At 41.9% G+C, this 24484-nt stretch overlaps 3 protein-coding genes across 6 annotated transcripts; 1 reads left to right on the top strand and 2 right to left on the bottom strand.

Moving 5' to 3' along the window:
* On the bottom strand, positions 1-15002 carry LOC117728260 (alpha-N-acetylgalactosaminidase-like). 3 transcript variants are annotated; one of them, XM_034529068.1, is made up of 9 exons: positions 14890-15002; positions 13104-13260; positions 12357-12497; positions 8453-8664; positions 8237-8331; positions 4250-4411; positions 1713-1910; positions 1430-1570; positions 1-386 (listed from the first exon to the last, which is right to left on the bottom strand). In XM_034529068.1, exons 2-9 carry the CDS (start codon positions 13256-13258, stop codon positions 180-182), a joined length of 1311 nt encoding a protein of 436 aa, XP_034384959.1. In that variant the 5' UTR covers positions 13259-13260; positions 14890-15002; the 3' UTR covers positions 1-179. The 3 variants fall into 3 exon arrangements, with proteins under 3 accessions (XP_034384959.1, XP_034384960.1, XP_034384961.1); XM_034529069.1 differs by lacking the exons at positions 12357-12497; positions 13104-13260; positions 14890-15002 and adding an exon at positions 11107-12257; XM_034529070.1 differs by lacking the exons at positions 12357-12497; positions 13104-13260; positions 14890-15002 and adding an exon at positions 10497-10706.
* Positions 15003-16166: 1164 nt separating this feature from the next.
* On the bottom strand, positions 16167-21484 carry LOC117728322. 2 transcript variants are annotated; one of them, XM_034529181.1, is made up of 3 exons: positions 21450-21484; positions 18852-18946; positions 16167-18077 (listed from the first exon to the last, which is right to left on the bottom strand). In XM_034529181.1, exons 1-3 carry the CDS (start codon positions 21473-21475, stop codon positions 16597-16599), a joined length of 1602 nt encoding a protein of 533 aa, XP_034385072.1. In that variant the 5' UTR covers positions 21476-21484; the 3' UTR covers positions 16167-16596. The 2 variants fall into 2 exon arrangements, with proteins under 2 accessions (XP_034385072.1, XP_034385073.1); XM_034529182.1 differs by lacking the exon at positions 21450-21484 and adding an exon at positions 21296-21433.
* rrp15 (ribosomal RNA processing 15 homolog) lies at positions 20927-24026 on the top strand. Its single transcript, XM_034529183.1, has 5 exons — positions 20927-21055; positions 21918-22237; positions 22905-23002; positions 23086-23275; positions 23650-24026. Exons 1-5 carry the CDS (start codon positions 21016-21018, stop codon positions 23755-23757), a joined length of 756 nt encoding a protein of 251 aa, XP_034385074.1. The 5' UTR covers positions 20927-21015; the 3' UTR covers positions 23758-24026.
* The last annotated feature ends 458 nt before the right edge of the window (positions 24027-24484 follow it).

Here is a 24484-nt window from a genome sequence, read left to right as displayed (position 1 = left end):
GTAAAGGCACCTCTAAACAATTAAAAAGAGAAGAGAACATAAAAAAACATTTACAAAAATTAGAGCTAAAGAGCATATGTTCAATGATAAGTCAAAGTAGAGGTGACATGACTTTGATTGAGCATGTAAATGATTCTATAAAATTCCAACGTAGCATTATTTTCTCCACAACAGTTAATTTATAACACTGTAAGATGCCCAGGTTCAGCTTTGTGGAAGGTGAATTGTGAGGCTTTGTTGTGCTGGTAGTGGAGCGTTTCCGTCTCTTTGGAGGTTTGTTCTGGGTAGACATACCACATGACAACACCCGAGGGATTGATGGATAATGTAAACTGTGTGGTGGCGTTCAACCCTGTCACTGTTGAGCCAGTAAACACATCATAGGCCTAAAAGCAAGAAAAGGACATATTGAAGATGGAAAAAGGCAAGGTCATTCACATTTAATGATTTTAGCCTAATTTTAAACTACTATAGATATATAAAAAGCAAGAGTACTTTCTTATTCATGTGGAATTTAACTGTTAGGGATGCTTGGAGTAAAAAAGACAAAGATAAAAGTATAAAGTACTTTTAACAATAACATTTTACTGAATTTTTACTGTACGTACATGACAGTAGTTGCTAATCTTGCCAGCGTTTTGTCTCTTCATGTTTGCCATGTTTGAATTAATGTTCAGTCAAGACACATTTCAGTAAGAAGTAATTTGTTTGGTAATCTATTTTTGTATTCAAGTTGTAAGACATTTCCCACTGGGTTTGTCTTACATTCATGCAAACTAGTAAATGGTAAATGGACAGTACTTGTATAGAGCTTTTCTAATCATTCAAAGCACTTTTACACCATGCAAGGTGCACCTATCCATCAGGACTTTCTCACCAGTCATACCGCAGGAACAGCAGGTGAAAATCTGGGTTTTAGTGTCTTGCCCAAGGACAGATTGACATGGACTAGTGGAGCCGGGGATCAAACCGTCGACCCTGCTCTACCACTGATCAACAGTAGCACTAGTTTACGGTTAATTAGATGTATGAGTTATCACTCTGGTCTGTTTCTTGTGCTGCTTTAATGCTAGATATAATAATATATTTATGTTGTCTTCTTTAAATTGAATGCAGTCATTGGCTAGTGTATAAAATATCAGAAAATAGTAAACAAATTTCCATAGAAATGTTCAAGAGATCAAGGTGACGTTTTTCTTTTCTTTTTTTACATTCCAACACCCTGGACCAGATAGCTGGAACCAGATAATATGACACTTCTTGATGAATGGTAAATGGAACATACTAGTATAGCCCTTTGCTAATCTTCTGATCACTGTAATTGATTAATGGATTAGTTGTCCCACAAAATAATCTAACATTTCACTAATCAACTAACCATATCAGTACAAAAAAGATACACAAGGTAAGACAAAAAGGGTGAACAAACCTCATAGTTGCCAGTATCGTATTTGAGTTTAGCCAGAGAGGTGTGGTAGAGGGAGGGCATGTCTGTCCGTCGACTCAGGAACACAAGGGCACTGGCTGAATGAGACAGAGGCCTCCAGTAAACCTCAATATGATTCTTCTCCTGAGAAACAACACACACGGTTACACACACAGTGCTTACCTTTGATTCACTGTTGACAATCACATTAGTGTATTATTGTGTAGTATTTCCCAGCCTGTTTGGTTCACTGTAACTAAACTTATGTCTCAATAATGATAATGACCTGCAAAAGGCGTCTTCCCTGGATTCCCATGGAGTCCTGGTTTATGGCAACTGCCACTTTGTTTTGCAGGATGAACCTTGCACTGTTGTCCAGGTTTCGGAGGTCATTAGACATGATGAGAGGCGCAGCCATTATAGCCCACAGAGCCATCTGAGCGCGAGCCTGGTCCACACTAAGACCAAAGTTTCCAATGATGAGCTGAGGAGAGATATCACAAGTTTGGGGGCATATTCAGTAAGACTCCCACTCTATTCTAGGCATCATTTTCCAGGACTTTTTCAGCGATGATCTAGCTGGTAAGACAGACAGGGGTGCAGCCATACACTAATATGTTCCTCTGTGTTGAAGTTTGATTTAAGTAGCATGCCGTTTATAGGTATAACTTAAATAATTGCTTACATGCTTAGAAATTATGACAAATTGATCATAAAGTAATATAATAAGAACTACAACAGCTAGCAGCGACACATGTTTTTTAATGTCTTTTTCACATTACACAAAGACAAGACAGGACAAGTCACAGCAAAAAGTACATATAGAAGATATTTCAAATAGCGATATCAGTGGCATGATTTGTTATTCGGCATTACTGACTGTTTCTCAGCAGAGACTAAATAAAAGATAACAATAGAGAGTGACAGATATGTACATTCACAGATAGATACATCTTAGACTACCACAAATAGCACAACAACTCAGTGCTGGCTCCGACTCTGACTGCCAGGAACCTCGGTGTGACACTCGACAGTCAACTCTCCCTGACTGCCAACATTACCGCAATAACACGCTCCTGTAGGTACATGCTGTACAACATCAGGAGAATACGACCCCTTCTCACTCAGAAGGCGGCACAGGTCCTGGTCCAGGCTCTGGTCATCTCACGGCTAGACTATTGCAACTCCCTCCTGGCAGGTCTACCTGCTAATGCCATTCGACCTCTACAGCTCATCCAGAATGCAGCTGCTCGACTGGTCTTCAACCAACCGAAATTTACCCACACTACTCCGCGACCTTCACTGGTTACCGGTGCCCGCCCGCATCCGCTTCAAAACATTGGTACTTGCGTACCGTACTGCGAACAGATCGGGTCCGGTCTACATCCAGGACATGGTCAAACCGTACACCCCAGCCCGTTCGCTTGGCTTGGCTTCTGCCAATCGGCTTGTAGCTCCTTCACTTCGAGCTAAACACTCAACAAAATCACGACTGTTTGCTGTGCTGGCTCCTCATTGGTGGAACGAGCTTCCCATTGACATCAGGACAGCAGAAAGTCTCTACATCTTCCGTCGCAAACTAAAAACACATCTTTTTCGACTATACCTTGAATAGGGAAGGTAGAGCCGTAGTAGCACTCTAGTAGCACTTAAATGTCCCTTACCGATAGCACTTTGTTGTTTAGCACTTTAGTAGCACTTAAATGGCACTTACGGATAGTACTCTGTAGTTTAACGTTATTGAAGAAATTGTACTTGCTTGATTCTTGTTGTTCTAGGTTTGGACTCATGGTTTAATGCACTTATTGTAAGTCGCTTTGGATAAAAGCGTCAGCTAAATGACATGTAATGTAATGTAATGTAAAAATAGAATGCTCCCACATTCCCTGATGTAAAAAACGATAGACTATAGGGTTACAACAAAATCTTCCCCCTCCAGAAACTGCATAAATGAGCTCCAAATCTTTGCAAATGTATTATATTTCCCATAACTACATATGTAAGTTAGAATAATATAACTTAGTCTTAGAGTATTCAGTTACCTCCATACTATGTGAAGTGACTTGGAGGTGTGTTCACAGCGTTTCCACAACATACCCGAGAGCAGCCTGTTCAAAATACTCTTGTCCATAAACTACCATTTGAACAGTAGTATGATCCTTAAAGTAGTATTTTTCCTTTCAGATGGCAATGGTATTCCTTTTGGGGAGTTCAGATAGATAGCTAGTAGTTCATTCATTTCTGCCTGTCTTGAACTTTGTTTGCTGGCTTGGGGGGGGTTAATTTGTCATTGACTTTCTTTTAGGGACATTAAAAGACTTCGGGACTGTCGGGATCCGGGGATGGAATTATGCTTTGGGAGCGGTTAATTGTTTGTGATGCGTGTTCGTTTTGTGTGTTGCAGTGTATGCCGCATTGATTTTACTTTAATAATAACATTTGGTGTCTGCAATTGACTGTTTGGTTTCTTTTATGACTATTTCACATTCGCTGTTCGTGGTGGTTGTCAATCATATTAAGCAGGGACACAACACTCAATATCAGATCTGCCCATTCCCTTAAAATAGCATTGTACTTTTCCCCTTAGGTTTTATTAGGAGGGAGAATTGTTACAACCTCTGTATACAAGTCATGCAATCAGACAGTGTGAACACAAACAAACCAAATACAAAAAAAGAAAAGAAAATGTATTTACTATGGTTTGAAATACCGTAATCTTAGATGTGAACGTGTCTTAAGAGACTAAAGTTAAGGTTCTGATTGCCTCTATGGCCAGTTGTGTAATGTCTTATTGTACAGGATCAATAATAAAGACCATCATACCATGTCAGGGTCATTCCATCGTCCAGGCCCCGCTGCCGGCTGCAGATCATCCTGGTTGTTGGAGAACCACTCAACGATGCCTTGCACACTGTCCCATGAGTCCTGGATATCGACGTAATTCCTCCACAGGTGACAGATATCACCCAGAAGGGAATAGTTCACCTGGTTGGACCAGGGAGATAGACTTTAGGGCAGCGAACAAAAATATTATGGAAATATGTATGTGTTTGTGTGTTTGTATGCAAGTATGCGTCTGTGTGTGTGTGTTTGTATGTAAGTATGCATCTGTATGTGTGTGTGTGTTTTTATGTAAGTATGCGTCTGTGTGTGTGTGTGTGTTTTTATTTAAGTATGCATCTGTGTGTGTGTTTTATGTAAGCATGCTTGTGTGTGTGTGTCTGGAAGCTTGTATGTAAGTGTGTGTGCGTGTGTGTTTTCTTATGTAAGCATGCATGTGTGTGTGTCTGGGAGTTTGTATGTAAGTGTGTGTGTGTGTGTGTGTGTGTATGTGTTTGCATGTATGTATGTTTGCACTGCACTAAGTAAAAAGCATAAAGACTGGACTAAAAAGATCACAGAACACAGAGCTTATATCATATCAAAAATAAGTATAAACTAAAAGTTGATTTAGCATGTATGTATTGTGACTTAATACAAAGTGATTTAATAACCAAAAGGTTATTTGTAATATTGCACTAAAAGGTTGGAAACTGTTGAAATGTTTCCTCATATGCCCGCTCAGTCGTGACGTAATTAAGTTTCTTTTGACTATAAGAAAGTGTCTCCTGTTGAGGCCATAATGTGTGTGTGAATCTAAAGCAATGAATGAAATCATGAGCCACTGGGTGTGAGGATGTGAAGGAGGGGGGAATGGCACAACTAGACAATAAAAAGAGAAGACTCAGGGACATCATCTGGTACTCGGCTGAGGACAATAGGACATCGTCCAGGTCAAGTATCTGAGAACTTCGTCGTTGCTCACGATTCAGAGGACCCCGATCGTGGGCAGGAATTGGCAGACGGAGATTCTTATTCCCCCCTGCCTAAACAGGGTTAAGCAGGACACTGTTTTTCTGAAAGAAAAAAGTCTGAAAGACTTCTTTTCCCTCAGCAGGTGTCTACGCTAGGCCAGGCAAAGACATCTCTCCTACCCCTCAAAGGATTTATTTTACAAAAAGGACTTTCACCCAGTCTCGGCTGAGTAAGAAATGTATGTTATGACAGACTGTAATGAATTGAAGTATAGGAAGTATTTGAGCTGTTGCTTTGCCCCTGCTAATAATCCTGAGATGCATATTTAATCTGCATTTAAAGCCAGTTGTCGTGAGAGTTTATCAAAGGAAAATAGTGAAGTGTATTCATGGTTGTAAAAAGCTAAGTACTATTGTGTGCCAAACAACAATACATTTCTGAAAGGTTATTCCCGTAGGGCTTATTGCTAACTTGTAAAACCGACCTGGCACCTTACCAAGAGCATTGATTTATTCAAGGACAGCTGCCATTAACTGGTTGAGTGGAGTTGTGAGTGGGAGCAGAGTAGACGTCAGAGGGACAGCAGTGAACAAGCCAGGCGAGTTTCCTCGAACACCAGTTTAAACAGATCTCCAAACAGCTCAAAGAACTCGACCCATTGAAAGGAGAGCTGGTTAACTAGACAGGTTGGGGAATTAAAACAGTGAATTATGGAATATGTGCTTTGGCTTTATTGGCTTACGTGTGGAAATTAAGTGGTTTCTTTTTGCTCAGAAAATCAGTATTCTTCCAGATGGTTTACGTTTTGCTATTGTAAATGTTTTGAAACAAGGATGGTGTTTCATAGATAATGATGAATGTGAAATCTGAATTTCATTACAAACTCTTCCTTTAACATCGAACCTTATGTTATTTGATTGATTGGGGTGGACCCATTTGAAAATGTTGATTTGCCAGAGAGTAATGGGAAGAATGTGCTGCTTTGAATCCTCCTCGTGTTTCTGTTTTTTGCAGAGTGGCCAGTTTTAATCTTGAACCATGTGAGGGTGTGTTGAGTTTGAATCATTGTGAAAAGATTGGTACAAATATTTTACGAAGTATTGTAATTTTTACAGTTGTTTATCTGCCCATAACTGATAGTGGTAGGTTCCTCTAGCGCAGTGATCGCCGACCCGTCGATCGTGATCGACTGGTCGATCTCGGAGACGTTCAATGTCACTCTCGAAAATAAAATGAAAATAAATTCAGAAACACATTGTTCCTCATTCTCGAACATTTTCTGAAGTGTCTTTTGAAATATTTTCTTACGGACTTGAAGATCTACGTCAGAAAAGATCTCTGATCGCCTGATTCATGAACGCCTGAAAATGTGTTCTTACACAGCAAGTGAGGGGGACGTAGTCCGCCGTGGTGCTACATGTGGGGCGCAGGGGGACATGCAGAAAGACTTTTATTGAGAACTTCACATATTACACACGTTCAAAGCACACAGACATAAAAGTCATTAATAAATACATGGCGAAATGCCTGTACCGTCGCGTAAATGTTTACGTTACAGCGTTAACGGGTTATACCTGCGCATGCGCGACGGCCAAGATTCTTGGCGACTCGCCAGGTCCTACCTCCGTGAGATCGGTTTTTCTGCTGTTGCCCTTCAAAACAAAAGCTCAACATTGAGCATGAATTGAGAGTGGCCGTATCAAGCCTCGAACCCCGTTTTAAAAAGAAGTTGTAGTGGAAAGCAGGCTCATTGCCACGAATGCTGATAAAACATGATGGCTCACAGATATCTGTACTCATTTTGTTTTGCACAGGTTGCATGATATTGTTGTTTTTAGATTCAGTGTAAAACTCAGTAAAACTCTTTATTGCCAAATATTTTAACTTGTTTAGTTTACTTTTTCACAGGTTGCACTTTATTGTTATTATCTTGAAGGGATATTCAGTGCAAAACAGGTTATTGCAGCCACAATAAGCTATTCTTTGGCAAATATTAGCACAGATAGTTTGCATTGTTCTAACAAAGTGATTGCAAATTATTTTTTTTCTTGTCTGATGGAGCAATCTGGTTTACTTGAAAGTGATTGCAATTTTATTTATTCTATTATTTGAAAAAGCACAAATAGTGATAATAAAATTATTTTTGTGGGGCGTGAACATTTTTCTTCCTCCAAAGTGGGGCGTGACAGGAACAGTTTTAGAACCACTGTTATAAGGGCTCAGAATGGCTGTCTGTGCTTATGAACCCAACTACAAGCCACTCACAGACAGTGTTCAGTCACAGACATCACACTGACTGGAGTCACATGACTTCTGATGGCCTTGTGATTGGACACAGAGCTGAACTGAACTTACTGACTGAGAATGTTGTCAGTGTTGTGTTGTAGCTTCAGTTTATAAATACAACAGTTAATATTGGTAGTTCATCCAGCCTGCTCGTTGCAAATGTGTTTTTTCTTCTTCATATTGTGTGCGGTTAACAAACAATGTACTTTTTATGTTGCACTGAAATTAAGTCATTTAGTGTGTTCTTGGTCACATCAATTTGAAAGCTGGACCAAAGTGTTTAATTTAATTCAATTACAATTAGGCAAAATAAAAAGCCTCAAGTTGTAAAGTTCTCTCAACGCCTCAATAGGTAGATCTTGCCTGTCACCAAGCAGAGGTCATGGATCATGGGCTTAAAAAGGTTGGTAACCACTGCGTCTAGTGGAGTAGGTTGTCAACACAGTGGGATTTACTGCTGTGCTGCACACACTTGGGGGTCCGCCTTTTGAGCACAAATCTCTCTCAAAGTGCTGTCTCTCAAGACAACACTCCTTCTAGCCCTGACACTGACAACGAGTCAGTGACCTATATGCGCTGACTGTCTTGTCATTCTACCTTTCCATTAGAGAGGATAGAATTGCACTAACTTTAAGTGAACAACAATTAAGAATATAAAAGAAATAAGAATATCGTCATTGAACATCCAAGTCCCAGTGACTCATCAGCTGGTGTGGGGATGATACTCACCTTTGGGGGAAGGCCTCCAACATAGACAGGCCAACTACAGGAGTAGGCCATCGGTCTGCCTGTAGCATTCAAAGCCTTGGACATCAGAGGGTAACCTGTGGGACACAATAAATCACTTCAAATAGCTAGTCCACCATCTCTTGTGACATATTGTACTTAAGAAGTTTAGGTTTACAATGACTTCATTCTATTGCCAGTTGGTTAGTATGCTCTTACCCAGCATTTGTTCTATGGGATTTGAGCTACAGCCATCAAACTTCAGATAGTCTACCCCCCAGCTGGCAAAGGTCTGGGCATCAATGTTGATTGTATCCAGTGTGGTGCCAGGGAATCCCATACATGTGTGAGTGCCCATGTCTGCATAGATGCCCAGCTTCAATCCACGGTCATGGATATACCTTGCCAGTTTTGCAATGCCCCCTGGAAACCTAGAGAAAAACAAACAGGACCCCCGAGATGAGATGTAATTACATTAGTCAAACCTAATTTTTAAAGGGAAAACTTGCCATCTTTTATGTGGATGTCCAATCAGTGTATACCACTGAAGAAATAAATTCCGTCCTTGCGCTTTGTATTGACAGAGAAAGCTGATCACTCCTGCTGAGAGCAGTACCGTCGGTGCCTACACATACCAAGATGCATTGCCTGCGAGCAGCGACTTTGCTATGTCTGACAAATATACAAAATAAACTCACAAAAACATCAGTCCAAGGAAATATTCTTAACCGAAAAATAAAAAACTGTACCCCTTCTGAAGTGTCTCTTTATCACTGAACTAAAACAGGCTTAACTGCCTCGTGAACTTATCATATAACACACTTTATTTAAACTGGACGGAAACAAAATAAGACTCAAAAACATATTGGTTACTGTTCCAATAATCGGGAACTCTGGTTTGGTCTCAACAAATCTTTATTTCACTAAGTTAAATTTGACCGGCTCTACACACTGTTTTCCCTGCTGTCTCTCGTCTGTAAGCTTGTCAGTGGCTAGCACTCCTTCAGGAGGCAAACAATGGAGTTTGAAAAATACAATGATAAAAATTGCCCAGAATTGGACCTGGTGGTCTTTTCCAGTTTATCTTGGCATCCTGAATAAGGAGGAACGCATGGTAACGCATACACGGCCCTCTCTCTCTTGGTTGTCATTGTTGTCACAAATGCATTTCCGTCAAGAAAACTCATCTGCTAACGTTGGTCAACAAATGACATACAGTTGGTTGTGTAAAACTAAAAACAAACAAGAGTACACAAGGAAATGTGTGTCTGCTGCATCTCTTTCTGTTTCCTTCAAAATGACTAATAGAGCATTTAATTTAGAAAAAAATATTTTTCTGACCTACAAAGCCTTGATTGGTGATGCACCATCATATCTTAAGGAGCTTGTAGTACCATATTGCCCCACTAGAGAGCTGCGCTCACTAAATGCAGGGCTACTCGTGGTTCCTAGAGTCTTAAAAAGTAGGATGGGAGCCAGAGCCTTCAGTTATCAAGCTCCTCTTTTATGGAACCAGCTTCCACTTTCAGTCCGGGAGGCAGACACAGTCACCTCATTTAAGAATAGACTTAAGACTTTCCTGTTTGATAGTGCTTATAGTTAGGGCTGAATCAGGTTTGCCCTGGTCGAGCTCCTAGATATGCTGCTAAAGGCTTATAGGCTGCTGGGGGATGTTTTAGGATACACTGAGCACCTATCTCCTCTTCTCTCTTTACTTATGGATGACTTTACATCTCTCCATTGCACCTTACTAACTCTGCTTCCTCCCCGGAGTCTTTGTGACTTCACGTCTCATATGCTGTGTTTGATGCCTCCTGCCTTGGCCCTGCTGATGCGCCCCCCCCTCTCTACCTCCTTCTGTTTCATGGATTTTGGAGGTCCATTCATACATTGTCATATTCATTGAATGTGTTTATGTAACTCTGTAATGCTGTTCATTCTGTACACATGACATATATTGCTTCTGTCCATCTGGGGAGAGGGATCCTCCTCTGTTGCTCTCCTGAAGGTTTCTTCCCTTTTTTCCCTGTGAAAGGTTATTTTTGGAGAGTTTTTCCTGATCCGATGGGAGATCCTGGGACAGGGATGTCGTATGTGTACAGATTGTAAAGCCCTCTGAGGAAAATTTGTAATTTGTGATATTGGGCTATACAAAATAAACTGAATTGAATTGAACCCGCAAACATTTGAACAGTTTTATCTGTTCAATTTGATCCATTAAAACTGGGGTGAGACTAGAACATGGGTCTCAAACTCAATTTACCTGGGGGCCACTGGAAGTAGAGTCTGGGTGAGGCTGGGCCGCATCAAGTATTCAAAAAAAAAAGTACAACTGATCCAATCTTCTCAATCTTCATTAATAACAATTATGAATGTTTCTTTAGAACATGAACAGTTCCTCAGAACATGAACGAACATGAACGGTTCTTCAGAATATGAACGGTTGGACGGGTTCTTCAGAACATGAACGGTTGGACAGGTTCTTCAGAACATGAACGGTTCTTCAGAACATGAACGGTTGGACAGGTTCTTCAGAACATGAACGGTTCTTCAGGACATGAACGGTTGAACGGGTTCTTCAGAACATTAACGGTTCTTCAGAACATGGGCTTCTCTTGTCTACTCCTTGCTGCCACAGACCTGGCAGTGTTTCCTCTCACACAGCTGAGCCACATTTGGCTTGAGGGAGGAAGCAGTGGAGACCCTCAGTCTGGTTTGAAGATGCTCATCAGTGAGTTTGGACCTGTACTTTGACTTATTCATGGTGGAGAAGAGCTTTTCACACAGATATGTGCTCCCAAAAAGGCACATGGTCCACTTGAACATCCTGGAAAGCTCAGGGAAGGTGGGGGCTTGTCTGCTCGGCTACTCACCTCCTTGAACTTGGCTTTGAGTTCAGAGTTGCACTGCAGGTCCATGAGTGCCGTTTGAAGCACAGGAGGGCATCTTGCACAATGGCATCAGCATACTTCTCACCACTGAATGGTGTGCATACATTAGTCGGCTGTAGCTCAGTGGGGAGAGTCCCGTAACCACAAGGTCTCTTGTTCGTTCCCCATAGTTTCATGTTGAAGTGTCCTTGAGCAAGACACTGAACCCCCAGTTGCTCCCGGGGCGCTTCACTGCAGCCCACTGCTCCTTAATAACTATGGAGAAAGTACTCAAACGCGTTCGACATTTCGATGCGGTACTTCCGCGTTGAGCGGCCGTTCTCCGGTGACATTTCACGGATTTCAACCTAATTTAAGTGTTTGAAAATCGAACGCTGCACTTAAGCCGTACACACCGAATTATGGGGGGCTGGATGGCACGTACTTCGGCTGAAGAAACCGTAACCGTAAACTACTTTTGGATGCGGTATTTCCGCGTTGACCGGTGTTACGGTTTAAGAAGCGACCGTGTTAACTGGCGACTTTGAACAAACGCGTCCGTTGTTGTCGTAGTTAGGCAGCTGTTGAAAATAGGAGAAGAACACGTAGCTGCCCTCATGAATGCCGCTTTGTTTAATTTGTATAGTATATATTATTATGTATATGAGAGGGGTTGACACTCCATTACAAAATTAAACCAAGAGGCATTCACGAGGACCGCTATACGTGAAAAGTCGAAAGTTAACAGGGTCGACTGTTTAACCGTAACACCGGCCGTTCTCCGGAGGGGGTTTCGCGGACTTCAATCAATTGAAAGTGTCCGAAAATCGTGCGTGTGAGAAAAACGCGAGGGCCGCACTAACACTAAACGTTGATGTCAAGTAGGGGGCCACACAAGATGTTCACGTTATATACCAAACTTAGATAGTGCGAGATAAGATTGAAAATCGGCAGATTGGTTCTACCGGACTAGAGGAGACAAAGTTGTCTTTATTTCGTAACTTGTCCCTTTTTTTGGTTCTCGATCCCTTCCCCCCTCCCCACAATCATGCTCTATTCCTAAACTTCCTGTGAAGACAGACGTTTATTTTGAAAAGACACGCTGTCAATGCGACACAAGAGGGTTACAAAGAGCTCATAGTCTGACGCTTATTTCCACTGACCAGGCGGCGTTATATGACGCATTGCTATGAGAATGTGTTAATTAAATAAATGAATGCTAATGGTACATAAAGTGAGACAAGTACACCAACCTGAAGGGGTCAGGTTGCAACCTCCCGTGTTCATCTCTCAGCATGGACATCCAGCAGTCATCTATGATCACATACTCATAGCCCAGCTCCTTCCAGCCATCTTCAACCAGTCGGTCAGCCATGTCTCTGAACAGGTCCTCCCTGTGGACCCGATGGACAGTCGAAAGGAACACAGAGTTTGTCAACCATGCATGAATTCATAATAAATCATATTTAGGGGGTTGTGTATTGGCTATGAGCCTATTATTCTGACGCTAAACCCTGTATATACAATGTCTATAAATATTCAGCTTCAACTTAGTAGTGTGGAAGTAACTACCGCGGTCTCACACTTTCACTTAAAACAGCATCAACCGCCAAATGATTGACTATGTTCATTTTGAAAACGGTCTCCACCTATCTTACAAAACGTTGGTCATCATCCGTCGCTGCAATGTAGCCTGGCATGACCATCATGTTCACACTCCTCAAGCTCTGAAGCATGAGGTTTGGCTGGAGGCAGGAGCCATCGTTCCACCCCCTTTCTACAGCAAACATCCACAGCTCCCATAAAAACAGCAGAACTACCTCATCATGTGGTTTCCTAATCTGACACAGTCTCCTCTTTTTCTCTCCACCAGCAACTGAGTGTATTTTCTGAGTAGATTGGTTTAGGCTATAACTCAGTCTCTTATCTTAAAGCTTCAATACATTTGCTTAGAATATCCAAAGTAATCAAAATCACTGAAGTGCCCAAACTGATTATACCTGATGCAGTTCTCCGGGTCATCTTTACAGTCAATATCACAGCGAAAGCGTTCCCAGGCCATCCATCCCATAGGAGGAGTCTTCAGCAATCCGTTGTCCATGGCAACAGTCAGTGAGATCAGGGCAAGAAGCTGAGTTACTGCTAAGGGCCCCATTTCTAAAAAGAAATGTGTAAATAAAGCATTTACAAAATATTTGCTCACATGAACAAGCAGACATACAATGTGTTACTCTGTTACAGTTTTTTTTAAATGGCAGTTTTATTATTTTTTAAAACACTTCTGATTTCAACATATCTGTGTATTACTGTGTAAAACCCCCAAAAATATATTGGGAACTTCTTAAGTACAATATGCCACAAGAGATGGTAGACTAGCTATATGAAGTGTTTTCTTGTGTCCCACATGTATAGTTATGACATACTATTGTCTTTCTACAATTTATTATTTGTCCGGCTTCATCACTACAGCACTGTTAGCAGCCACTTGGAAATCAGTTCACTCTGTTTACAAGGAAGCTCCACACACAGGGCCTCATTAAAGCTTTGGGAGATCACATTCCCTGGACAAGCCTGGCAACGGTGCTGACAGAGCCAACCATGTTCATCTGGCGGGGAACTGGGGGCTGGGGGCTGGGTTCTACGCTTCTACCAGCACGCTGTCAGTTATCAGCGGTAACGTCTTATGAGAGCAGGGCAGAACGGTGGTACTAATATGCACTAAAGGAAACGCAGCCAATGTCAGCAAATCACGGAGAAGCTCTGATAACAACACACAGAGGGAAAGAAACGTAACACCCTGCTGAGGAAGACATTACTCCACTATCTTTACATAGATAATAATTATTTGAGGAGATATTAATGCTCTGAATGTTGTATAAAAAATTGTTACGTTGATTTATCTTGAAAACTTATGAATGTGCTAATAAACTGGCTCAGTGGTAGAGCAGGGTCATCCTTCAATCAGAGGATCGGTGGTTTGATCCCCGGCTCCGCTAGCCCATGTCGATGTGTCCTTGGGCAAGACACATAATCCCAAATGTCTCCTGTAGCTGTGCCTACGGTGTATGAATGTTAGTCCTGATGGGCAGGTGGTACCTTGCATGGTAGCTCCTCCCATCAGTGTATGAATGTTAGTCCTGATGGACAGGTGGTACCTTGCATGCTAGCTCCTCCCATCAGTGTATGAATGTTAGTCCTGATGGGCAGGTAGTACCTTGCATGGTAGCTCCTCCCATCAGTGTGTGAATGGGTGAATGTCAGGTAGTGTTAAAGCACTTTGAGTGGCCGGAAGACTAGAAACGCTATACAAGTACAGTTCATTTACCATAAGTAAAAACTAAGATCATATGAGTTAATTTGGGATTAATATGAGATTTTAGTGCTCTTAAAACAGATAGATAGCAGCAGCATTTATACATACAGGTAAAATGCACAATATATACCAAAAAAAAGAATAATCATATTAAAATAAATTTACTAACAAAACAAACTAAACAGTAGTGCCAAGATGTACCCAAACAAACAACAGTGTAACAGTGTTATAGTTGAGTGATTGATTTGAAAACAATCCATGTTTAGTTTGCTTATTACAACAGACTATATGATATCTTGGCCAGAGAAGGAATGCTACCGAAGCAGCTCTGTGAGACAGAGAACACTCAAGCAGCTGATATCTGACTAAACACATACCAGTAACACTGTGACCGTGAAGGTCTTTTCAAGAGTTGTACATTTCTGTAAAGCCATTATTTCAACTGTAAAATGTCTCTATGAAATGTTTCTTACCTGTTTACCCCAAACTTCTCGGCTGATGTTAACAGTCAGTGTCAGTTCTGTTAGTGGAGGCACACGGCTGACTTTCCCCTGAGCTGCAAAGTCTACTACCTCTTCCTGTTCAGGTAAACTGAGGTCACATGACTGGCTGCTCTGTGTCACATGATAAAACAGGAAACAGGTTGAAGAGGCAGAAATGTGGTCTTTTGGTGTTGCAGATTGTCTATGTACATTTGTATTTTCTTTTTTTATTAGACATTATTTTTACTCATGTTTTTGCAGTGAGTATGATGATGGTGTTGCATTAATATCAGTGGTTTGTTAGTGACTAATCATATAAGAAAATAACACACAGTTACCATAAATGAATGGAAATGTATAAACTTTATCAATACTCAAAAACACTTACCACAAGTTAATATGATCATACAAAACAACACAATACAAAATCTACATGAACAGATTGGTGCGGTCTCTGATGGGTTTTGGGAGAGAGAGACATATGGAGAAGGCTCTGTCGTCCCAGGTCCTGAGTCGTGGAGACCGGAGGTGGGCATTAGTGGAGCAGAGGTTAAGGGAAGTGTAATGTGAAGTGTGGAGGTGAAGCAGGTCGGTGCACTAGGAGGGGCTCTGGTTAAGGAGGGACTCTGGTTAAGGAGGGGCTCTTGTTAAGGAGGGACTCTGGTTAAGGAGGGTGATGTGAGTGAGGAGGACTTTGAATTGGATCCATTGTGGGACATGATCCATTGTGCCAGTGAAGGTTCTGGACAACAGGGGTGGTCTGATCATGGTAACAGGAAAGAGTGGAGCAGAGCTTTAGAGTTTATATAGGACTTTGGATGATGTGTTTTAAATATATCCCTCTTAGGCCGGATGTCAAGTCATAAACTTCCATTAATTTCAAAGAATTCCCAACCATGTTCCCTGAAGGTTTGAGAGGGACTGTGAACTCAAATGGCTGTTTTTCAACAGAAACATCCTCCTGACTAAATGCATACCATGGATAGCACTTTCTTTGGGGGACCCGGAGAAAACCATGTACATGCATTTCTACATGACAGACCTGATCTCCAGACCGGTGTCATCCTACAATATGTACTGCTCTCAGAATGGGCTAAAACCCTGGAATTTAACTGTGAATTTTTTGTTGGCTTTAGAACCACATCTGGCAAAAAATATATTTAATGTAATGTGAAGGATTTTACAATGTTTTGAACAAAAATATGAATCAGGTTAAAACTTCAGCTTGATGTTATTCTTTATTTTTGTCATTTTCAACAAATCTCAAAACCTATAATGTGTTTATGTGTCTCTCAATGCATTCCAACTTCGATGGCTCTCAGCCTCAAGTTTATTGGTTGCCACTACATATGTAAATCTGTAAACGTTTCATTATGAAAATAATGTTCAGTCGTTTCCTTAAGCAGCTGGTCACTGAGGTTTGTAATGTTACTCAAAAAGGAAGAAACGGTTTATTGGTCATTATTTTCTGTTTAATCCACATTTGGTGCTTTAGTGAGTATTTGTGCAGCAGGTATGTGAGATTGAGTTCAAATAAACGAGTGAAGGAACATGTACAACAATGTGGCTCACTGATTGTTTTAGAGACAACAATGGAGCTCTTTGTCACACAGGCAACAAGTACAAATGACACATGAGCAACTCATACTGCATTGACAACATTTTTCACAGGCCGATAAGATCTTAATATGTGTTGTGTTAAAATGAATTGGTCATAGCAAAGACATAGGCCACAGGCACTTGCAGGCCGATGTTGACAATATGCCATTTTCCCATCACTAATGCTCCAATAACCAACCCTGCTACTGTTCCCAAAGTCCCTGGCCATGAGGACCACCTTCCAGCCATAGCTGCCGCTGCACCCACAGACACCCCTGCTGCCCCCACCACCCCCAGCAACGCCCCCGCTGTCCCCCCATCTCCTAGCACTGGGGCTAAAAACTCCACCCCGGCCAGTAAACCTCCCGCAACCAAAGCTGCCCCCACTATGACTTTCACTTCTCCAGCTCCTCGCCTCACCAGCGGTCCCCCCACTGCAGCCCCCAAACCCAACTCGCATAATTTTGCCGCAAAAAAAGCTGCTTTCAAAGCTTCCAGAGAGGATTGGTGGTTAATTCGAGCACTGATGTTTTCTCTGGACTGACTCTGCCCTGCTGCTCGCATCTTCATGGCAGTTGTTAGGACCACCTGACCCGCGTGTAGGGTTAGCATGGCGATGACGAAAGTTGCCAGCATTCCCATGCATCCTATCAACATCCAGAACTTAAAGTCTGAAGATTGCAGGAGCAAATAGGCTATCACTGCAACCAAAGCCAGAAGAACTATCAACACAGACTGATGGCCTCCGTAACCAAACACCCCAAACCCTGATGTTACTATGGCAACCACTGTCATTGGTATCCCTGAGAAAGCCAGAAAGTCCACATATTTAACCACCACTGTGTTGATCCAGTCTTGCATAGTTCTTTGCGTCATCTCTGCCTCTTCATTCTCCATTTTCCTGCTCTCTATCTCCTCTCTCTGCCTTTGCTCAGTGACCCATGTGGTCATGCTCTCCATCCCGCTAGCGCTGCCGCCCTTCTCCAGTGTCAGGATTCTCTGCTCTATGTGCAGAGCCACTCTCTGCCTGTGCTGCAACTCTGTAATCTCTGTGTGTTTCCTCTGACTGTCCCAGTCTTTAGATCCCAGAGTGCAACAGGCCTCTCCCTGCTTCCACATGAGCTTAAATACAAAGTGCAGGGGTGGTTTGAGCACAGTGAACATGCTCAGTGCCCACAGAAGGCCCACCATCCCATAATTCTTCACAATCCATTCGATAGAGACCCCGAGCGTGGCTCCACTGAGAGTGGTCACGAAGGCCCCGGCGAGTCCTGTTGATGCCCAGAAGCTAACAGAGTCTGTGTGGGAGGTACCAGCATGCACTGAAGCTACAGCTGCTGCCAGAATCACACCAGCTACTACTGAAGTCATGGCCGTGGTCAGTGCTGTGGCTCCAATAAGGGTCCCCAGCCCCAGAGCACCCACTGTCCTGACTTCATCCACCACTGGTTTCAGTGGACCGGCTGCAGTCATCACTAATAGGGTCTTCTCCACTGGGTCCTCTGTGGCTCCCAGTATGCAGCCTCCCACTGCGCCCAGTGCAAACCCCACAGCTGCCTCCAGTAAAGGGCTCCTAGCTCCTGAAACATGATAAGAACAAAACTATTCAGCACTAGGGAAGTTATTTCATGTGATGTTGCAATAGTTAGATAGAGCTTTGGTTACTTGGTTTTTCTTGCCAAGGTCGATGGGTATTTTTGATAACTTGTAGCAGGGTGTATTATTTAATATTAATATTTACTGTTTTTTTTACTATTTTTCTTAATAAGGTGAAGGACATTTCCTTTTGAACAGTTGCCCTTCAGGACTGTATGATTATACATGAAATGTTAAACCTTTCAATGACAGAACAAAGGTTTCATTTGAATAATAGAATTCCTATTTTTTTTAATTCAAATGTGACAAAAATGGCATTCTAATGAGATGTGTGACATAGTAAAGTCCCCATGTGTAATGCATGACACGCCTGCAGAGACTCTCCATATTCTGGTTAGTCAGGTTTAGCCAGCAGAGACACCATGCTGCCACGATTCCTATCAGTTCACACTCAGGGAGCGCTGCACTGGGTCAAGGGACGTGGTTCCTTTCAAGGATCGGGAAAGTAGTCAAGTTACGCATAAAATACATTGAGTGTCCAGTACTCTTGAAGGAAGTCCTTGGTATTAGTTGACAGTGTGAAAAAGTCATTGAAAATGATGATTTGTCTATACATGTAGAAAATAAAAGCACTCGAAGCATTATCCCAAGAGACGCACGGGGTACACTACTAATTGTGTTTTGTTAAGCACAGTTTAGAGAAGCATGCAGAGTTCAGTCATTAACACAGATATGAATGACAATGGACATGTATTTACCCAGTTTAGTCCGTGACATGTTGTCCTGAGATGGGCAGTAGACTGACAAATCCTCTTCCCCTGGAGGTTTGTCAGGCTCTCTCCAGACCTGTTTCCTAAGTGAGTCGACAGAACCCTGAGTCAAAAGATATGGCTGAAAGTGCTTCTTCCCCCTGTTTGTATGACAGCAGCCCATACAGGACACACCCACAATTGGTGTGTCCTTTCTGTATTCTTCCTCCAGGTGATCCTCCTGTAAGGAGGACTAAAGCTACCATCAGAATCAATGAAATAGTAGAAAAGAAATGTAAAAATTAAAAAGCCTCAATTATCCAATAAATGAGCAGGTTCATTTGAATATAAATAAATATACACAGAAATAAAAACAAATAAATAATCAATATGTGTTTTTGTTTCTTTAGAAATGAATTACTTATGTATACATTTTAAGAACTTTTATCTATCTCTGTATTTCTTCACCCACATGTTAATGAGGTGACAATCACGTTAGCACTGGTATCCTTCCGTAAAGGAAAATGAGCATGGCTATGAACGAGGCAATAGCATGAGGTTACATAAGTAAATGTAAATATGAAATGTAAATGACATAACAATATGTTTGAGATTCCTCTCTGCGTATGTAGCTGTGTTTATATGGAATGTCATTTCATTTCATATTTAATATATAAATACATACGCGAATAAATAAATACATATGCCTCACAGAATTAATAAAATGTATATAAATAAATGGGTAAATGTTTAAATAAGTCAATATAGGTCAATAAATATATAAATACATGTTTTCATTTTAAAAAGGACATATTTCACGGGACAAATGTTTTGATTATTTCACCTTTTTTTCAGCAGAATGTAGTATTGTATATGTTGTATTTCCTATTGCCACATTTATTTCACGGCTCTTTTTATTTCCATCTGTTATGTCGGGACTCCTCACTCAAAACTCAGCTTCGCAGGATCCTTGAGCCCTGAAATCCGCCCACGGACTCAACGTGTACAGTAACTAATGGTTATTGTCACCTGATCCATGATACCCCCAGGTCAACAAACCCTCTTTTGTCTTCACCTTGGCACTGTCGTCCTTGCTGCTGGATCTCTGACCAGTCTGGAAACGTCCAGCAAAATGTTCATCTTCTATCAACAGGTTGTTGCTCTGATATTGCCATAATGTATAATGTATATCTGCATTGATATATATATATATATATATATATATATATATATATATATATATATATATTGTTAAAGCGCTTTGAGTGGTAGGAATACTATTTTATATGAATGTCATAAAATATAAATATATTTTATTGTCAAAAAATTATTTTCAACAGAGGGTGTAAAGGGTCCAACAAATTGATTCGTTGATTGATTCGAAAAGGATTTATCATTTATTAATAGGCCTTCCTGAACATAACATAACACTGATTGTCAGAAAAATAAGTAATATTGTCCAGAATTATTTTTGACAAACCATTGATTTTAACAAGTACTGCATCAATCTGAGAATTAATAACAATATATATATATATATATATATATATACGAGAGGCTTTACCCTGGCTGAATAATGATATACCCGACAGTAAATGAACAAAGGAGATCTTGCACTTAAAAAGTCACCGCCCAACCAGATCAAGGGGGATCTCTTTAACTTTAAGGGTCTGACAAATATGGTCGTTAGGGAACTACGTAAGGCAACAACTACATACTTGATGTAATAATGATGGAATGGAAAGGGAAGAACATCTCTGGAAACATCTTACAAACACATGAAATCAGAGCAGAGACTATATTACACATATTCATCAAACATTTTATTTTGTCATTGAATCGGTTTGGACGAAAACAAGTAAACAGATCATTAAAAAAATGACTTCTCCGCTTATGATGAAAGAGCCTGGAAGACATGTACAATCTGGGACTAAAAAGTTCGAACAAATACCAACAATTGTACACATTGTGGTTTTCGAATTGACACCATGTCAAGCGCTCACAGTCTCTCACACTCAAGCAGCCTGTGGGTTCAGGGTGTTCCACACTCTAACAGAGTAGCGGCGGTAATGCGCCTTAACGCTGGTTGCCGCCACCCGCCATAATAGCGAAGAAGAAGTAGGGACGGAACCAATTGTGGTCGGACTCTACGGAGAGGTTTATATGTAACTCCATGATGGCAGCTCTGATGAAAACACATGTGCACTCTTCTGGTGAGTTTTTAAATCCACAATCCACTATTGTTGCCTCTCTAAAACGCGGCAAACGTGTTGAAAAACCTATTTGTAATGTCCCCGATACGTGTCCTCGCTAGATGACGCAACTTCATTTGATGGTAGACGTTAATGTGCTCCGTAGCTAGCTTAGTACTAGCCCTGTTCCTGTTAGCCAGCTCACGTTACCCAGCTTTAACGGGCTTTAAATAAGTGCAGCACTGTAGGGGGGGCACTAACCTGTCAGGTTAGTTCAAGGGAAACTTCGCCGCCTTATATGTTGAATGTAGTCCACTTAAGAAATGCTTTCCCCAGTGCGAGAACGCTGGTGTGGAGAATTGACTGATGATGTCTCGTGGGAGTTGTCTTTCGGGACCTATTTTTTTGAACTTACCCACAGTACCTCTCGGGTTTCCGCATGAGCTCGCCCCATCACTGAGCACGCTGAGCGGTCCGAAGCTGGTTTGTGAGAAGTTCACAGAAAAGGGGCGGGGTTTGCAGCACAATGAAATTAGAAAGACTACATGACAAAACATCTCTCTGCAGTAACATAAATGTTAGTAATGTGGCAGAGACAGCTGATATGGTGGAAATGGAAAAGAGCAGTCCAGGGCTGTTGCTCACAGCCATAAACTAAAAGATAACTAAATTATATTAAACATTTTTCATTCAAAAGCAGATTATCCACAGAAACATTTAGACAATGAGTTTCTTAATGAGATAAGAATATTGGGTTTCCAAAGTATTGTTTTTCACCCATTCCTGATCTCATAACTGTGGTGGACCATGAGTAATGTAAGTTCACTGGCGTGAGAGCGGGTTGCAGCAGTCGAACATATTTGTATTTGTTTTTGTGATTTAGGAGACGATGCACAGCCTCAGTGTGAGGACCACGATGACCAGAGCAATTCTGAAGGAGGGAGCGACGATGAAAGGTCAGACGATGGAGAGAATGACGAAGGAGACAGTGACGGAGATGGTGAAGGAGGGAGTAATGGGGAGGAGGCTGAGGAGGCTGTGGAGGGAGATGGCAGTAACGCTAATGCTGGGTGGGCTGACGCCATGGCCAAGATCCTGGGAAAGAAAACCCTCGAGAGCAGAACCAGCATCCTTGTGAAGAGCAAAGAGCTGGACAAGATGAAGGAGAAAGACAGAAAGGAGCAGCTGGAGAGAAAGAAACAGGTAATGAGCACAGTGAGGAATTACTGACGCTGTCAGATTCTTTATTGGCTCATCTTGTCTGTGTATCCCATCTACAACTCATTAGGCTTTATTGACAGGATAACACTTCCAAATAATTTCCCGGGAAATTAAATAACTGTAAAAAGGGACACTAGTTCTGTTCTAACCATAAATGATGCATGGTGGTTTCAACACGGACAGTTCACTGACCATTCGCCGTAACTACATTTGCATAACCACAACCGGACTTAAACTTTATGCAAATTAGTTTATTCAGCTATAAAAATGAGAATATTTGTTACCCTGCCTACATGTAAACAAATTGTCGCGCCAGAACCAAGCCCTTGCCCCCCTGTTCCGTTGTGTCTTTCTGTTTGTTGGCATCTGGCCGGCAGCTCAATTTCAATTCAAATTATTTTGTATAGCCCAAAATCTTTGCCTGCTGCTTTGGTTCCCCCAATGCAGTGGCCGTGGGTCTGAATTATGCCGTACGGTACAGTTGTGGGGGAAGATTTGAAAATTAACATGTGGAAATATTGTACACTGCACTGCAGCCCATTGCTTCCAATGCTCCAAAAGCCATATATATATATATACACACACACACACACCAGTGTTTTTTTGCGAGATGTCCAGCATGAAACGTTTTTTTTCATGTGTGCATCAGGTTGACAAGAAGCGAGTGTGGGAGATGATGGCCAGAGAGAAACCTGACGTAGTGAAGGACCGCGACACTGAAAAGGCTCTGCAGAGAATTGCTACCAGGTGTCTACTTTTTTCTGTGAGGCTTGGTTTAACATTCTCAACAATGAGTTTCATTCCTGATCCCAGTGCGTGTTTCTGTTCAGAGGGGTGGTGCAGCTGTTCAACGCTGTGAGGAAGCACCAGAAAACCATCGATATCAAGGTCAAGGAAGTTGGTGGCTCAGAGAGGAAGAAGGCAAAGTTTCTTTCCTCCGTCTCTAAGAAAGACTTCATCGATGTGCTGAGAAGGACGGAGGGAGGCAGCGGAGCCAGCAGCAGGACTGAAGACACGGCTGTAAGTTCAATGACGTCCTTTTCACAGGCTGATGTCTTCCTTCTCTACAGGAGGAGGACACCATCTATCCATCTAAAAGTCATAATAACTCAGGCCAGATGTTGGTCACGTTTCACAGCTGCTGCAGAGAATAAAGAGATAGATGTGCGACTGTGCCCTTTGGCTTATCATGCATGTTGTACACCGAACCAGTCAGAGAAAAAAAAAACCACTGCTGATTTTGCAGAATGGTCCGATGCTCTATATTACTCTGTCTAACATGCTGTGATTTCCCAGTGTCACCTCATGGTGTCACTGTTGTCTCATTAAGACATGAGCCAAGCTGAACCCTAAAGTGTGCGTGTGTGTGTGTGTGTGTGTGTGTGTGTGTGTAGGCGGCTGCAGCAGAAGAACCGTCCTCCTGGAAGGTCCTCTCAGATGACTTCATGATGGGAGCCACCATGAAAGACTGGGACAAAGAGGAGGATGACACCGTCCATTAGGACTGAAGGGACAGCAGGCTGCGACGCCTTCAGGGACATTCTGGTGTACAGAAACCCTAACCTGCAGAGAACAGCTGAACCTCAGGATGGGTGGAACTGCTTAAATCCGGTAGCACGCCCCTTTGCCACTCTGTGAGACAAACCATGTGGAAGCAGGATGACAGATGTAGGACCTGGGGGAACTTGAAGGGGCTTCTCCATCATACTATTGTATCATTGTAAACTCTGTAAATAGTCATTTTTGAATAAATAACCAATTGATGAAATGATGTTAGTGCTTTGTTGTGTCTTTGGTGTTTCTGTCCCCTTATGTTCAGACCAAACGCGTTGCGAATTTTTCACGCAAGTAGATCCCATGCAAAGTCAATGCACATGGTTGCGAATTTCGCTGGGCGACGCGAATGGCACGTTATTTTTTCGCCAGAGTTGCTGCTGCTATAGTAGCACTGGAAGCATAAATTATCGGGCGTTAGACGTTCCGACGTTTATGGGATGTCCACAACAAGTATAAAGCAGAACTAGTGGTTATTTCTTCTGTGGTGGATGGTGGAAATTATAACTAATAAATAATTTGTTTTTACGGAGACAAGCCACGCTCCCTTTTTGCGAATGGTTGCGAATGAACACATGAATATTTGCAACGCGTTTGGTGTGAACGCAGCATTAGAGTTTAGTATCAGGTGGGACGTCTTCATAGTGTGACTGCAGGGTTTCCTATGGCCCTCGC

The sequence above is a fragment of the Cyclopterus lumpus genome, chromosome 25, assembly GCF_009769545.1.
Source record: "Cyclopterus lumpus isolate fCycLum1 chromosome 25, fCycLum1.pri, whole genome shotgun sequence".
In the NCBI taxonomy this organism is placed as follows: Eukaryota; Metazoa; Chordata; class Actinopteri; order Perciformes; family Cyclopteridae; genus Cyclopterus; species Cyclopterus lumpus.
The sequence above is the reverse complement of the archived record's forward strand: the minus strand, read 5'-3'. Positions and strand labels throughout refer to the sequence as shown.

Excerpts from the sequence above, each read along its gene's own strand:
- LOC117728260 (XM_034529068.1), bottom strand. The coding sequence starts at position 13,258 with ATGGGGCCCTTAGCAGTAACTCAGCTTCTTGCCCTGATCTCACTGACT. Across the intron at positions 1,911-4,249 it reads GATGGAATGACCCTGACATG|CTCATCATTGGAAACTTTGG; the intron begins GTATGATGGTCT and ends ATCTCTCCTCAG. Across the intron at positions 1,571-1,712 it reads AGGGAAGACGCCTTTTGCAG|GAGAAGAATCATATTGAGGT; the intron begins GTCATTATCATT and ends GTTGTTTCTCAG.
- rrp15 (XM_034529183.1), top strand. The coding sequence starts at position 21,016 with ATGATGGCAGCTCTGATGAAAACACATGTGCACTCTTCTG. Across the intron at positions 22,238-22,904 it reads AGCTGGAGAGAAAGAAACAG|GTTGACAAGAAGCGAGTGTG; the intron begins GTAATGAGCACA and ends TGTGTGCATCAG. Across the intron at positions 23,003-23,085 it reads CTGCAGAGAATTGCTACCAG|AGGGGTGGTGCAGCTGTTCA; the intron begins GTGTCTACTTTT and ends GTTTCTGTTCAG.
- LOC117728322 (XM_034529181.1), bottom strand. The coding sequence starts at position 21,475 with ATGCGGAAACCCGAGAGGTACTGTGG. Across the intron at positions 18,947-21,449 it reads AAACCCGAGAGGTACTGTGG|GAAACAGGTCTGGAGAGAGC; the intron begins GTAAGTTCAAAA and ends CGACTCACTTAG. Across the intron at positions 18,078-18,851 it reads CATGTCACGGACTAAACTGG|GAGCTAGGAGCCCTTTACTG; the intron begins GTAAATACATGT and ends ATCATGTTTCAG.